Source organism: Alosa alosa, chromosome 14 (genome assembly GCF_017589495.1).
Source record: "Alosa alosa isolate M-15738 ecotype Scorff River chromosome 14, AALO_Geno_1.1, whole genome shotgun sequence".
Lineage (NCBI taxonomy): Eukaryota > Metazoa > Chordata > Actinopteri > Clupeiformes > Clupeidae > Alosa > Alosa alosa.
Window position 1 is genome coordinate 17,263,632 of NC_063202.1, and position 16,062 is coordinate 17,279,693.

Sequence of the window (16,062 nt, forward strand, 5' to 3'; positions counted from 1 at the left end):
ACTGAGCACATCACCCCCAAAGAGCAGGGGGGGTGTGTGTGACTGGGTGTGTGTGTGTGGGGGCAGTCGCTCCAGGGTGGAACTTACCGGAACATCATCGAATGTGATGTCGGTGACGTTGTTGTTGGGGCAGCTCTGCCAGGAGTTGTTAAGTCGGAAGCCGAACGCGCTGGTGTGACGGCCGTCAAGAGCGATGTACTTGCGGAAGGTGCAATTCTGGACGTTGATGGGCCCGTCATATATCTGCATTCCTCGAATGGGAAAGTTCCTTCAGGGGGCAGGAAATTATTCATCAGCGCTTCAGTGTCAACATGGCAGGCAGCGCTGCTGTTTTTGCACGATGAAATAAAAATACATCAGCTGCGGATGGGACACAACCTTCATCTCTAATCTTGGGCAGACAAAGGGAGCTGGCTTCAGTCTCTGCATGTCAAATGTGTCATTACAGAGGAAGGCACGCAGTGTTTTGATGAGAGGGCTGTGTGACATATTCAGCTGTGGCGCCATAAACACAGGAGCTAAGAGTAGACCGCATTGCATTGGTCCGCTCTTTGTATCTCATATTACTTAAACATCACATTTAAGAATGCTCTGACCTTAGCTTTCTTTTTTATTCTATTTGGTCAACATCGTGTGAGAGAAAACACTTTGAACTGGACTTCAAAATGGAGCTTCCTGTCTTGGTGTTGTTGAATACTTACACTCCTCGGGGCAGCGTCCTCTCGGTCAGATCAGGTCCTCCTGGGCCCCAGACGGTGTTCATTGGCGTGGGCATGCCTCGATTGGCGCTCTCGCCCACAAACAGCGAGTTCTTCACCTGCTGACGGGAGCCGTCATCGTCCGGAAAGGTGCCTCCGCTGAGGGGGAGAGGACAAGACCGGTTCAGCAGCCACCCACCACCATCAGCATCACCACCGCCGACCACCCTCCACCTCCACTCCAGCCCATCCCCAGAGAGGCTACTTCCACACGGCTAAATTGCTTTCCCACTCTCTCCCCGATGCATTCATTTCCCTCCAGCTTCTCCGGCTGCCTCCATATAAGGCGATTTCCAATTAAACTGACAATGCCGGGGTCGTACAAGACGTTCCATAAATAAAACACATCAATTCATATTCCCATAAATGCATGCATATCTTTAAAGAGCACACCCTTACCTGGCGAGCGTCAGGCCAATACCATTATCAGCAAATCTGTCGAAGAAAACATGACAGCAGTTAAACCACCATAAACCATGCATATGAAATGAGCTAAGAGACATATGGTAAGCCTCTAGTACTGTACATACAAATAGCACAACATATGATTAATGTAAAAACAAAATACAATTGAGCGCATGCTGCTGGCTTATGTCAGCCATCATAGAGTGAATTGTGGGTGCATGCAGCACACCAGTAGATCATGTCAGATTTCGCTTCCCCTGAATGACTAACAGAATTCCACTGTAGGAAATTACAGCTCAACTGAGCTGCGGACATCTCTGTCCACGTCCGCCCCTTAGGGTCGGTCACTGCAGAGACGCAGTGACGGGTGTCGGCGCGAGGCCTGCTACTCACTGGCAGTCGTCCAGCCACACGTCTCCTCCTCGCAGCCACGCCCCGTGGTCCTCGTTCTTGTAGGCCACAAAGTGGTGGATCAGCGCTGGGACCCTGGGCTTGAATGGGTCAGCATCCAGATGTGGGCCGTATCTGCAACGGGAACCAGAACAGGGGAAATAGAAAAAAAAAATTAAGAGACAAAAATGTGACAAAAATAACATACAAGAAAAACATGTCATCTCTAAACGCTTGACTATGCTCTGCAACTCCCTAGAGCTCATTCAATTAGCCCAATGTCTCAGAGCTTAATGGTGGCTTTCGATTATGCCGGCATAAAGATCAGGCTTGCACAGTGACTCATTCTCTTGCCGCTGGTGATGGCAGATGGAGATGGGGCGGCAATCAGTTTGATGCCTTCTGTGAGCGTGCAGATTCACAGGCAGAGCTGCACTTAACCTGACAGCTCGCCAGCCAGCTCTGCGTGCGTAATGTGCCAGGCCCCCGGTGGGACGTGATGGGCGAAGATGTGCCGCACATGAAAGGCGAGCAAATGGGTAGAGTGCTCACCTCGCGCCCACCAGCGAGAGGAACGGCCTCTTGTCCTTGGCGTTGGCTTCAGTAGTTTTCACTCCATTGTCAAGGATCATCCCTGCCTGGAGCACAGAACACACCGATCCGACAGGAAGAAACACAGAGAGAGAGAGAGAGAGGGAGGGAGAGAGAGAGGGAGGAAGAGAAAGATAGAACAATATCATGACTCACTATTCATTCTCTGTGCACAATTCCAAAACAAACATATCAAACAAATCGCAGGAGACAAACAGTGGAATTCTCCTTTGGCTAACCAAGTGTATCTGCATGAATGCTCCCGAAGATATGTATCTGCAAGGACGTTGACTTCATAAATCTGTTTTGATGCTGAACTTTAGTCATGCACACAAGATTAAAGGCCTGACACGCACGCTTATCGTACACTCATTTCTCCTTCTAACGCCTGTTGCTCGCGGTGACGCCCTGATCGTCTGCGCTTTAGGCCCAAAGCCACATTGTTTATGCCCGGCGATGCCACCTTCTGAGGCCCAGCAATCCTTCATCGCAGATGTTTTATTAAATCAGGCGCCGCAGCTTGAGTTGAATTATATTTCAATTAAATTGGGGTGTTAGGGAGCAGCGCCATACATTACAAGAGCAGAATTCAGGAAGAAGAGCCTCTCCTGTTCTCTCCTCTTCCTCGACTTCGCCCCTATCCCCCCTCCCTTCTCCAGCCCCGTCCCGAGTCCATCAATCTTGCTTCGGCCTCGTTACAGGGTGCAGAATGGCTTGTGAGAAGTGTGGTCATACTGTCGGCGTCTCTTTCTCCATCTTTCTCTCTCTCTTTCTTTCTCTCACTCTCTCTCTCTTTCTCTCTCGTGCTCTCCATTTCATCTTCTTTCTGTAGCACGTTCTATGTTTTCACTTCTCTGATCTGTGTCTGGGTGGATCTTGTGGTTCTTACCCTGTAGTTGGAGTGGGCGCGGTTGTTGATGAACTGTCCCATGGGGGTGTGTTCTGTCCTGCCTGGAGAGTACATGCCCTCAGATGGCCCCGTGGGGATGTGATGGAAGATGAACCAGAAACCCGTCTCCTGCAAGACATTGCACACGCACACAAACACACACACACACACACACATGAACACACACACACATTTTAACCATTTATTTATATCCACATGGAGAAAAGTGGTGCAGCAACACACATACGTCATATATGTAGGGCACACAGGCTTATACCAAAAGAGTGTCAGAATGGTGTAAATGTTCTAGAATAACTAGAATCTACATGCACACTGTAGAGTGAAACAATCACTCACAGACATACTCTCACAGTCAAAAACACACACACGGAATGCACGCACACACACACACACGCACACACACACAATTCAGAGCCATAACCTCCTGGGCACAGCCATGCCGATTGCGACTGGGGCAGAGGCAGCAGCCGTGGCATGGCCTGTTTTGTTGGAGGGGATGTGGACATTGGTACCAGAGTGTCATTAATCAGCCTTGGCTGGCTGGCCAAGGGGAGGGGAGCGGGCAGACAGAGGTGTGTGTGTGTGTGTGTGTGTGGGGGCGGCGGGGGGCCGCGGAGCAGCACTAACCTCCGAGCCCGCAGCTGCACAGTTGATGAGGTTGTTATTGGGGTTGGCCATCCAGAAGGTGGACGTGGCACTGTGGGGACAGCAGAGAGGGAGAGGGGAGAGAGAGAGAGAGAGAGAGATAGAAAGAACATATGAGAGAGAGAGATAGAAAGAGAGAAAGAGGGGAAGAGAAATAAGACTTGGGTTGATGGAGGTGCAGTTGGGTCCTGATTAGGACCCCAGTGCCCCTGACTCCTCTCTCACCCCGGAAAGCCACCGCGCTACCCTGTGGTCTGATTTTGCAGTCTCCTTCTGCAAGCGCAATAAAAGCGGCAAGCAAATCTGAGCCGGGGCAGCAATCGTAATCACCACCCCTAATCACAGCGTGCCTACTGGCCAGTGGCAACAGGCACAGCACACCGCGTCTCAGAGGTTTGATTAGGTTACACACAGACAGTCCTAAGGCTAAGGCTTGGTAATCAACGCCTGCTGCTGTACAGCAATTGTTTTAAAAGTCGCTTAAGCCGATGACTGGTGACTACGCGTTAATAAACAGGGCCTTGAGAGATTGCAAGAAAGGGTGAGGGAGAGAGAGAGAGAGAGGTGCCTCTAGTAAAGAGTTAGAGGATTTCTTGGTTAAAAATGCATGGGCAGAGTGAGTGAGCGAGTGAAGAAGTGAGGGAGAGCGAGCAAACTACTGTTCCTGACCCGGCGGCTTGATGGAGAGCTCCTCTAATTGTGACTGAGCTGCTCTGACTGCTCCGACCCACTGGATCACTGGGCACGGGCACCGACTGGCACCGCACGGCTGACACCAGGAGTAGCTGTGCCCTCCACCATACTAATATCTATGACAACGCTCTCTCATTTCACACACTGTGTTGCAAACTGAAGGGAAAGGGGCGTGTGTGAGTTTGCACACACTACTGTATGCTCACGTGTGTGTGTGTGTGTGTGTGTGTGTGTGTGTGTGTATATATATATATATATATATATATATATATATATATATATATATATATATATATATATATATATATATATATATATATATATATTTGCCCTGAAGAAGGCCACAGAGGCCGAAACATGTTGGCAGGTTTTTTAATGGATAGCCAAATTTAAAATAAAGGCTTTTTAATTTATATTCCTTTTGAGTGCCTCAGAATTACTGTTTATGTTGGATATATATATATATATATATATATATATCTTTGGATAATTTGTGGTTACTGTATGTATTGTAAGTATAAGTCTGTTCCTGTGCCTGCTGTAGCATGCAGCGTCTTTGGCTGCAGCTGTGCCACAGTGGAGAAGTCATTCCAGTCGCGTCTTTTAGCAGGGATAACAACCATCTCTGAGAGCTGTCAGTGCTACCCAGTAATTACTATACCATCCCTCTGTTATACCTGAGAATAAAGGCTTTACGATCTCTCTCTCTCTCTCTCGCTCTCTCTCTCGCACATGCTCTCTCTCTCGCTCTCGCTCTCTCTCTCTCTCTCTCTCTCTCTCTTGCACATGCTCTCTCTCTTCCTCTCTCTTCTTTTCCCTCTCGTCTCTCTCTTCACCTCACATGCCTCTGATGTCTATTCAGACACAGGAAATTAAAGGCTGGCCCCTGTTATCTGTACGCTGCGCGCACCACACCGCACCGCACCTCCGTTGCATCTTAAATTTGTGAAAATCCGATGTCCCGAGCTCCAGACGTCCAGGTGAGTGGATGGATCGGAAGAAAGTAATTCGACGCCCGGAGGCCTTGGCAGGGGCACACGTGTGGGTCTGCCAGTGGCTCTCGCTCGTCGCTGGTGCAGTTTAGTCGCCCTGCAGGCATCACTCTCTCGTAGATGATGTGAGAGACAGGCTTGTTTTTTTTTTTACTCCTCCTCTCTTCCCCTCCCTCCATCCGCTTCTCCTTCCTCCTTTGATGGATTGTGAGGCATTTATGCATGTTCCCACTCAGCAATTATGGGCTTGACACCCCTACGGACTTCTAAAAAAAAAGTTAAGATGTGCAATCCCACACTCATAAGCATTTTCATTCAGAGTTGGTGTTCTTTACCGTCCTCAGATAAATGCTGGAATGTATCATGCTTACTCTCAGCCAAGAAAAAAAAGCCTGATAGAAGAAAAGATTCCTGTGATATTACTCAGAGGAGATTTGTTGCGCCATTTCTGGGTTTCGTACTCTTGTGAAATGAATTGTGAATTGTGTGTTTTTTTAAAGGCGTCATGTTCTGGAGAAAAGGGAGGATGAATTATTCTGCATTTTTATACTAATAATATTCATGTATACTTTTTAATCTATATTTCTATGTCTGGAGCACTGTTGCCACTGTTATGTCACTGTTTTCTGTCAATGTCTTTAATGTCATCTATATGTGTGTGTAAGAACCCCACTCTTTTTAACTGCAACCAAATCTACCCTTGGGCACAAATAAAGTTACCTTACCTTACGTGACCTTGAATTAGAGACATTAAATGACTGCTGTAGCCGAAAAAGATTTCTGCGTTTTTCATTTTTTCTTATTCATTTTCCAATAACAGCAATTGTAATGTCAAACTGCCTTTCCTGTCAACACCAGGCCTTGATGAGAAAATAAAATTTGTGAAAAATAATCATGTTGTCGTGACAACAACCTCCTTTAACCAGTCTTTGCAAATGGTGCTATTATATTATACTTTAGCAAAAAGAGCTATTTTCCCAGAAAATGATTATATGTAATGTTTCCCTAAATGGCCTTGCTACTGTGAAGCTAAAAAAATACTAAGCACGCAGGCAAAGATCTGCATGAGGCACCACATCATCACATCATGTGGAGCAGGAGAGCTGCATCAACTTCCTGTGGGTTTATCCACCTGCAGTGCGCAGTTGCACTTCAAGCATAAGTCTGCAGAGTTTTCTATTGTTTGCATCTTAGATTAGTGCTATTGTGACAGTCTACTAGAGGATAGTGTTGGTGTTTGTGTACCTATATGTGTGTTTGTGTACCTGTATGTGTGTGTGCGCGTGTGTGTATGTGCATCCGTATATGTGCATCCGTATGTGTGTGTGTGTGTGTGTGTGTGTGTGTGTGTGTGTGTGTGTTCCGTGTCATCCGTGTGTTCCTCACCTGCAGTCTTGCCGCGGTTTGGCCACGTAACCGGGGAAAGCTCCGTTGGTGATGTCACGGCACATCTTACTGTCCCTGTCGGAGGGCAGCAGAGTGCCGGCTTTGATCATCAGCCCCAGGCAGTGGTCAAAAGTGTTCCTCTCCTCTGGCCCATCCTCAGTGAAGAAGCAGTGCCCCAGCGCATCATAGCCCACTATATCCTTCACCTGCAGAGACACACAATACCATTCACCATTTGCTATTTTAATTTAGTGTATATATGTGGAATGTGAATTCTGTCTTATATGGGTGTGCAATGTTTGTGTGCAAATATTCCACTGAGTTAAACTCAATGCAAATGTTTAATTCTTGTTGATGCACTTGTTTGTTTAGCTTTTTCCTTGAAATCATTACCGGTGCCTTCTTGTAACACTCTAATGGTAATGCCAATAAAGCTACTTTGAATTGAAAATTAATAGAAAGAGAGAGAGAGAGAGAGAAGAGACAATGAAAGGACGAGAGAGAAAGACAGACAGGGATAGAGGGAGTGATAGAGAGAGCGAGAGAGAGAGAGTGACATTGAAGAGGCCTGCGGCTCAGTGCTCCCACCCACACACTTTCAGACAGTCTCTCACCCCCCTGCTGTGATTAAGGCTTATCTCTCTCCTGACAGCAAGAGGAAAAGATGTGTTTGTGTTTACACTTATATCATTAAGAGCTTCAAAACAACGGGGCAACTCACGAGAGAAGAAACAAGAAGGAGCCCACGGCAGCCATGATGTTATCTGGCAGATAAGAGCCAGTGGAGGCTTCAGTTTAGCCCTGTTAATCACATCGCAGCACAGGCTCACCAGAGATCCTCCCCTCAGCATCAGGACCGCCGAGCCACCAGCACTGTCATGCTGGGATGTCACCGTGGCGACAGCAGCCTTCCTCAAAGTCTGCTCATGATAAACTAGGAAATGCTCCACATGCTTTCCGCCATTTCTTTACTGGGCTTAACCCCCACACGGTAAGAGGTACTTCAGTAAGACAAATACACATACACAAATACACATTCCTTGGGCATGCTTCCTTGCACCATACCTGTTTGAGCTCATGTGGGGAAAGCACAACCACTGTGTACAGCCATTTATCACAGTAACAGACAGTTATCATCCTAGTACGCACTAATGCTAAATACATAAAATAAATAAATACAACAAGGATAACCTATTCTAATGGGAACCCACAGTTCTTAAGAATAGTTACATTGTCCTTGTGTAATGTATAAAACTGTATAAAAAAGTAGTCAGTAAAACATCCAGCGATGTCTTTCCTTTATACACACAGGGTTGTCAGAGTGACATGCATTGAGGCATGCTAGAGGACTGTTCCCAGTTCCCCATTTCATTTTCCTCATGCTCTCTATCTTCATTGTTAGTGTTTGGCACTAATTAACCAAGGTCAAGGATTTGATCTGGGACCTGTGACTAATCTCACCCAGGAGTATAATCTGTTGCATGTCTGGCTCCCATGGGGGTCCCAGAACCCCTGAGGGAGAGAAAAGCACTGAGGGGCAGCACGTTATTACCACTGCCGTACTGTCATGGCGACTACCCGCCCGCCCACGGCAATAATCGACCTGCGGTGCAGCGACCGCCTCCCCTATTGGCCCGACTTCCTCCCCCCCGGACCAACATCCGCCTGGCTGCACGCGCCGACGAGGGAGCCAACAAGATGGCGCGGCAGCCACTGAACTTTTCACCCTGCGGTGTGGAGGTGGAGGCTGGAGCTGAGATGAAAGCCACGGCGCGCCTGCTCCGCCCGCTGCCGTCCCCTGCTCCCCTCCGCCGGGATGGAGGTTTTAGCATCTGAATCGACTGGAGGCCCCCAGGGACCCGGAGGAGCCATGGCTGCGCTCAGCTGAGCCCACGCTCAGCTCATTAACGGCCCAAACTGCATTCGTTTGCAGCTAATTACTTCTTTTCCTTGTCATTTGTCGCATCTGATTCCCTAATTGGCCTTATTTTTCGGGAGAGACTTTAAAATGGTGATCTGAGGCTTACAGGAAGCTTACTTGGCGGTCTGATGTGCACACAGACTTCAAGAACTAGGCTGGTGTGTGTTTGTGTGTGTGTGTGTGTGTGTGTGTGTGTGTGGCTATGTCTATGCATATGCTTGTGTGTTTAGACAAGGCAGAGTTGGTGCACATATGGCAGTGTTTGTGTGTTTATGTGGGTGCCAGTGTGTGTCTGTGTATGAGTTTGTGAGTGACTAAGTGTGTATGAGAGAGAGAGAAAAGGAAAGAGAAAGAAAGAGAGTGAGTGAGTGAGTGAGTGTGTGTGTGTGCGTGTGTGAGTGAGAGAGAGAGACGGAGAGTGAGTGTGTGTGTGTGTGTGGAGGAGTGTGTGTGTGTGAGAAAGAGAGAGACGGAGAGAGAGTGTGTGTGTGTGAGAGAGAGATAGAGAGAGAGAGGGAGTGTGTGTGTGTGTGTGTGTGAGTGAGTGAGAGAGAGAGAGAGAGAGAGAGAGAGGGAGTGTGTGTGTGTGTGTGAGAGTGAGTGAGTGAGTGTGTGTGTGTGTGTGTGTGAGTGAGAGAGAGAGACGGAGAGTGAGTGTGTGTGTGTGTGGAGTGAGTGTGTGTGTGTGTGAGAAAGAGAGAGACGGAGAGAGAGTGTGTGTGTGTGAGAGAGAGAGGGAGAGAGAGATAGAGAGAGAGAGGGAGTGTGTGTGTGTGTGTGTGAGAGAGAGTGAGTGAGTGAGTGAGTGTGTGTGTGTGTGGTGTGTGAGTGAGAGAGAGAGACGGAGAGTGAGAGAGAGAGAGGGAGTGTGTGTGTGTGTGTGAGTGAGAGAGAGAGAGAGAGAGAGAGAGAGAGAGAGAGAGAGAGAGAGAGAGAGAGGGAGTGTGTGTGTGTGTGTGAGAGAGAGAGAGTGTGTGTGTGTGTGTGAGAGAGAGAGAGAGTGTGTGTGTGTGTGTGTGTGTGTGTGTGTGTGTGTGTGTGAGAGAGAGAGAGTGTGTGTGTGTGTGTGTGTGTGTCTCACCAGAAGCCCATTGGATCCGTGCACGGTGACGCAGCGGGAGAAGGTGTGGTGGATGGAGAGGTCACGCACGTAGGTGGGGGGGTTGTAGCCGCCCTTCTCGTCCACGTCTCCATTCATGTGGAAGTGCACCGGGTAGTGACCCATAGACTGTTGACCCATGTGCTTCAGCTCCACCCCTTCCACGTGCACCGCTCGAAAACCCCTCTCCACCTGAGAGACAGAGACAGAGAGAGGGAGGGAGAGAGAGACAGAGACAGACAGGGAGAGAGAGCGCGAGAGAGAGAGAGAGAGGTTTAACACCCTTGTATTGGATCAGTCCTCAAACCAGAGAGAGAGAGAGACAGACAGGCAGAAAGACAGACATGTGGAGGGGTGATGATAGAGGAAAGCTGATATAAACATAACTGACAAGCTGCATATGTGGAGAGCAGAAAAAAAAAACGATGATGAGTGGATAATATGTACGCACATACGCGTGCCAGGGATATGTATTCCATATCTGAATCCCTGCCATATTCACCAGGACCTTCCTTGCCCCTGCATATCCATTTCGGGATTGCATTCTCGCTTCCCTGGGGACTCCTGATTAGGGACTGGCATGTTGGTGCATTTGAAATATGGGACGTGCTCCCCTCCACCCACCCCAAACCCTATACTCCCCCAACCCCCCTCCAGGCTCCAGTGAGGGACAGAGGGTCCAGGGATAGAAATACATTCTGCGGTATCTGGCCGTCCCGTGGGAGCGCCTGAGAGACTCACATTGGTCCGTTCCGTTCCTGCGCTGTAGTGGGCCAGCCCGGACTCGCGAACTGACCTAGTTCCAGCCTCGCGGCCCTGGACTTGTTTCCTCCCGCCCCGGTATTACTTAATTAGATGAGTTTGCGGCGGAGCAATCAGAGGAATTTGTCCGGGGGTCACAGAGGCGATGCCGTGCCTCCTTCCAAAGCCTTTAATTGTGACCGAAACTGTCGATAAACAAAAACCCTCGAAGCCAAGAGTCAAAACACTCCAGTCAGATGTTAAATAAAGGGTCACCGTGTCATTCCAGCTCTGCTATTTTAATGAGAGTGATTGGAGCGGTGCTTGATATGAGTGTCATTAAGCCTAATAGGGATTTGTTCTTGGTTTCTGACATTCCCGTGTCCCACTTCTGCAATAACACATCTGGCTGTGGTTAAATTACTCACTGTTTTTCAAATTGACGAGAGCAAACATTTAAGGAGATGTATAAATGATCTGCCAAGTGCAATAACTCATCAGCGATGTACTGTACCAATGACATGGCTTTGTTTGGAGAATGTACAAGTGTTAAAATCTCATTAGCTAAGTCACAACTGTTTACTTGATTCAGTACAAACATTCCTTCAATTTTCATCATCGTTGCTTGTTACAAACTGGACAAAAGGCATTACATGTCATACTGGGTGACTAGATCACAAAGTGTCTGCTTAATTGTGAATGACAGAAGGGGATAACGGGGATTAGCACAGGCATCAGGGGTCCCCAAGGCTTTCTCCCATCATGTGCTGGCAGGACAAGCGGGTGTCATGTGTTGTCGTCCGTCTGTACCTTTAGATGGCCGCCGAAGGTGTCGAAGTCGAAGAACTTGCAGGCCTCGGTGCCGTAGCAGGTGGGTTGCATCTCCCCATGGATGAGGATGTTCCGGGTCAGCAGGCCCACCTCCGCCCGCATGTCCACCCCGTCCACCTCCTCGCCCATGTGCACGAAGACTGGCTTGCCTGCGGAGGGGACCAGCACACACACACACACACAATCATCATTCTCCGTCCTCTGCTTGAGCGGCGGTGTCAGTCAGCAGTCACGTGGAGGCCGCGGGAGAGCAGCCATTAGCAGCGTTCTCCAGAAGCAGCAGCAGATGCCACAGTAATGTACCATTCAGACAGCACTCACACACACACACACACACACACTCACTCACTCACTCACTCTCACTCACTCTCGCTCTCAACCAGGCAGTGGGGCCAAAGAACATTTCTCAAGGACAATCCAGAACTTCAAATGAGAAGTGAGACTGTGTGTGTGTGTGTGTGTGTGTGTGTGTGTGTGTGTGTGTGTGTGTGTGTGTGTGTGTGTGTGTGTGTGTGAGAGAGAGAGAGAGAAATAGAGTGAATAAAAAAGAGAGATGGAATGGAGGACTAAAAGAGCAAGGGGTAAAAACATTGAGACTGGGACAGAGAGAGGGGGACTAGGCTGAGAGAAAGATGGAGGGAAGAGGAGAGAGAGAGATGGAGGGAAGAGATGGAGGGAAGAGGAATGAGAGAGGAGAGATGGAGGGAAGAGGAAAGAGAGAGGAGAGAGAGATGGAGGGAGGGAGGGAAGAGAGACCATACCTGTCAACATTTAGCTTTCCAAAAACGGGAGATTTTTTTTCGGGGGGGGGGGGTCAGTGTTTATACCGGATCTGTGTTTGAATATTTAATACGTTTCATACACGTGTTTCAACACTGCATTTCGGTCGTTGCTTTTACCTTACGCATGCCAGTTATGTATCCACCATACCTGCCTGGACCTGCCTGCAGCCTACTTCCAAAACTCCAAAGCAGCTTGTGGTCAGATTTGGTTCCGAGGGAACAAGTTCAGTGTATCAACAACACTCAATAACAGTTTATGTGATGTGTTAATCAATTAAATTCCCAACAATTTCACAACAGCTAGTTCTGGAGTAGGCCATTCATCTAGCCCGCTTGCTAACGACGAGACTCAGGTTGCTGAAGTTGGCACCCCTTCCTTATTTGGGTTTTGGGTTGCCAGGTTTTAGCCTATGACAAAACGGTTGAAATTGAAACTAAGTGATCGTGTATGTGTAGGGTGTATTTCATACACAATCTGGCAACCTGAATGCATCCATGATTTTAAAATGAAGTTTGATGGCCATGCAAATTACGGGAGTTTTCCGGGAGAAATAACAAAACGGGAGGGTGCTGGGAGATGATCTTGAAATATGGGAGAAACCCGGGAATAACGGGAGTGTTGACAGTGTATGAGAGATACAGATGCTTGAGTGGGGTGTGTGACCCAGATAGTTTGAGCGGAGATGGTTATGTTGGTCTGCAGATGACTAATGGGAAGGACAGAAAACAAACACACACACACACACTTTTATTTCCCTGTGCCAGGAGAAAGCCACTCTGGGTAAAATCACACAGGACTGGGCGACACACGTGCTCCAATTGCTTTCCCCTAATGGATGAAAGGGCCCTTTTAGGGCTTTATATATTTGCACGTTTATTTTTTCAGCATGACGACAGCCCCCACTCATCCACGGTAGCGCGCGCCAAGAGCAACAACGGCTGTGAGCGACGGGTCAGAGACGTGGACTCCACATCGGCTCATTATGGGCAGAGAAAGACAGAGACGGGGAGAGAGAGAGAGAGAGAGAGAGAGAGAGAGAGAGGGAGGAGGAGGGAGAGAGAGAGAGAGGGAGAGAGAGGGAGAGAGAGAGAGAGAGAGAGAGAGAGAGAGAGAGAGGGAGAGAGAGAGAGGGAGAGAGAGAGAGAGAGAGAGAGAGAGAGAGAGAGGAGGAGAAAGAGAAAGGTTAGAGAGAGAGAGAGAGAGAGAGAGAGAGAGGAGGAGAAAGAGAAAGGTTACAGAGAGAGAGACAGAGAGAGACTGTCAATTTTTGTTATTATTACTATTAATTGCTAATTCTTTTCATGTAATTACTGCTTTGGCAACATTGTAACACTTACAGTCATGCCAATAAAGCTCATTGAATTGAATTGAATTGAGAGAGGGAGAAAGAGAAAGGTTACAGAGAGAGAGACAGAGAAAGAGAGAAAGGAGTGACAGCGAGAAAGAAAGATGGAGAGAGAGACAGGGAGAGAGGGGGGAAGAGGTGATAGGGAGAGAGAAAGGGAGAGAGAGATATACAGGAAGAGGGAAAGGAATGAAAGGCAGAGAGAAGGATAGAGTAAAAAAGGAGAAAGAAGGAATGAAAGAGGGAGAGAGAAAAAAGGGAGAGAGGGAAGTAGGAAGAGAGAGACTGAGGGAGAAAGAAGGTGAGAGAGAAAGAGAAAAAAACAAAGAGAGAAAAAGCGAGGGAGGGAGGGAGGTCTGAATCATCGCCGCTGGGCCTCAGCGTGGAGAGAGCATTTTGCATCAAGTTCATCTTTTCAATTATTCTAATAGGCCGCATTAAATCTGATTTTGGATCTGCAGCTGTCTGATTGCCTCCCACTGTTTGGCTGGCAGCTCTCAGGCGAGGAAGCCCGGGTCTGCACTCAATCAGAGAGCGCGGAGAGTGGCCGTCCGGCCAGCCGCCTGACCAAGCGTCTCCGACTGAGCCGTGTCCAATCAGTTGATGTGCTGCTGGCGGGGGAACAGACATGGAAGAGTGGAAAAGGCGATGCAACAGTGGCATGCAGTGGTGGCTCTAATCGGTCTCTGGCCGGGGCATTCTCAGGTGGTCGAGGGTGGAGAGAGAGAGAGCAGAGGAGGGCTGTAGCTGGCACGTGAGGCACTCTGTGATTTTCACACACACACACACACACACACATACATATCACTACAATTTTCACAGTTTACCAATGACATGCCATAGATGCCATGCACATGTTTAGATGCAAATCATTTTACAAGCAAGAAAAATGCAATTGCTTTTGTTTCCACAACCTCTCTCTTTCTCTTTCTGTTGTTGTTAAATACACATATACACATAAGCATATACACGCATAAACACACACTCTCACACTCACATCAAACTCAGACCTATTTTGCCCAAGGCCCACAGAAAACCTGAGTGGCACTGGAGTGCTGTGACAACTAACAACGGACAGCAAACCACTGTTATTAAGGACAACCATTTAGTGTGGTGGAGTGCAAGTGGTCTCAGTGGAGAAGCTGACCCGACTCAAATCTCTCTCGTTCAGGCATCCTTGAACTCCATGTCGTGTCTCCTGGTGGACGCACAGGAGGGAGGGCAGATGAGGCACCCGCATCAGCAGGGCACTGGAGGACACCAGAGAGACAAAGGCAGGGCCACTCAGGCCCCGGGCCCAGGCTGAGACAGAGGAGGGTGGGAGGGGGACCGGAGCCAGAGCCTGTCTGGAGGGGGGCACTGCTCCGAGAGAGAGGGGTGAGTGGTGTGCCACATCTCTGTACATCAACGGCCAGTGCAGCTGACATTCACTAAGGCAAGTGCACACCCACAACACACACACACACACACAAACGTGCTCACATATCCATAACTATCTCAGTGCATGCAAATTAAGATATTGAGCTACAGTATGTTACATACCAACATGCTAAACATATAGCCCACTCAAACACATATAGTGTTAAAATAGGCACATAACAACACCACACACAACCCCCCAACACTCACTCTCTCTCTCTCTCTCTCTCTCTCTCTCTCTCATGGCTGTGACAGCCCACTCTACTCTCCAGGGCCCCATGTATCTCGCTGTCATCACCTGACACCGGAGAGAAATGTGGCTGCATCTAATTGCACCGTCACCACCTGACAGCTCATACACAGGTATGTCTGGGCAATCGGAGACAGCACACGCAAACGGCCCTCCAACCAGAGCCCCACCACCACCAACTCCACAAACTCCACCTCTCACCCTTGTCTGGTAATCAGTCATTTGCCTGCAAACAAACAGGTGGGCCTTCCAATCTGTCTTCACAATGGCAGGGATGGAGGGAGATAGAGGGGGAGATCATATTCACATATCAGCACCTCCCGTCGCAATATTACAGCCAGAGCCAAGCGCCAGTGCCAAAGACACATTGCTTTTGACATTCCCCGCCGCGGGGCATCATTGGTGTGCAACATGATAATCCCTTTACTCCGATGGAATGATTGTTTTTTTTTTCCTTTCGTGCAAGTGGCGTAGGGACAAATTGCTGGCAACAGTTAATGAGAATGCGTGACCTGTTTTGTGGAGTCGACTCTCTCGGAAACAATCCTGCAGGCCGCGCCGTGGACGGGATCCCCCGCCGTATGACTCACGCTATCTCCACTGAGTGATTAGCCGCTGCTGCATCTCTCCACCACACACACACACACACACACACGCACACACAGACACGCACACACAGACACGCACACACACGCACAGACACGCATACACAGACACGCACACACACACGCACACGCTCACACACATATACACACGTACACACACAGACGCACACACATACACACACACACAGACACACACACACACACACACACACACACACACACACACATATACACACACACAGACACACACATACACACACAGAGACACAAGTAGCTACAGGTGCTAGAGAGGAAGGAA

At 48.7% G+C, this 16,062-nt stretch overlaps 1 protein-coding gene across 1 annotated transcript in view; it reads right to left on the bottom strand.

Annotated features, from left to right (window-relative positions):
- The window catches only part of LOC125307283 (cell migration inducing hyaluronidase 1), a 62,940-nt gene that overhangs the window by 6,047 nt on the left and 40,831 nt on the right, over positions 1-16,062 (bottom strand). The window contains exons 15-25 of the mRNA XM_048263175.1: positions 15,354-15,361; positions 11,342-11,511; positions 9,773-9,982; positions 6,771-6,976; positions 3,682-3,751; positions 3,034-3,162; positions 2,106-2,191; positions 1,557-1,688; positions 1,158-1,193; positions 702-857; positions 88-268 (exon numbers count right to left, since the gene is read on the bottom strand). Coding sequence (XP_048119132.1) covers positions 88-268; positions 702-857; positions 1,158-1,193; positions 1,557-1,688; positions 2,106-2,191; positions 3,034-3,162; positions 3,682-3,751; positions 6,771-6,976; positions 9,773-9,982; positions 11,342-11,511; positions 15,354-15,361 — 1,384 coding nt within the window. The remainder of the gene's footprint in view (positions 1-87; positions 269-701; positions 858-1,157; positions 1,194-1,556; positions 1,689-2,105; positions 2,192-3,033; positions 3,163-3,681; positions 3,752-6,770; positions 6,977-9,772; positions 9,983-11,341; positions 11,512-15,353; positions 15,362-16,062) is intronic.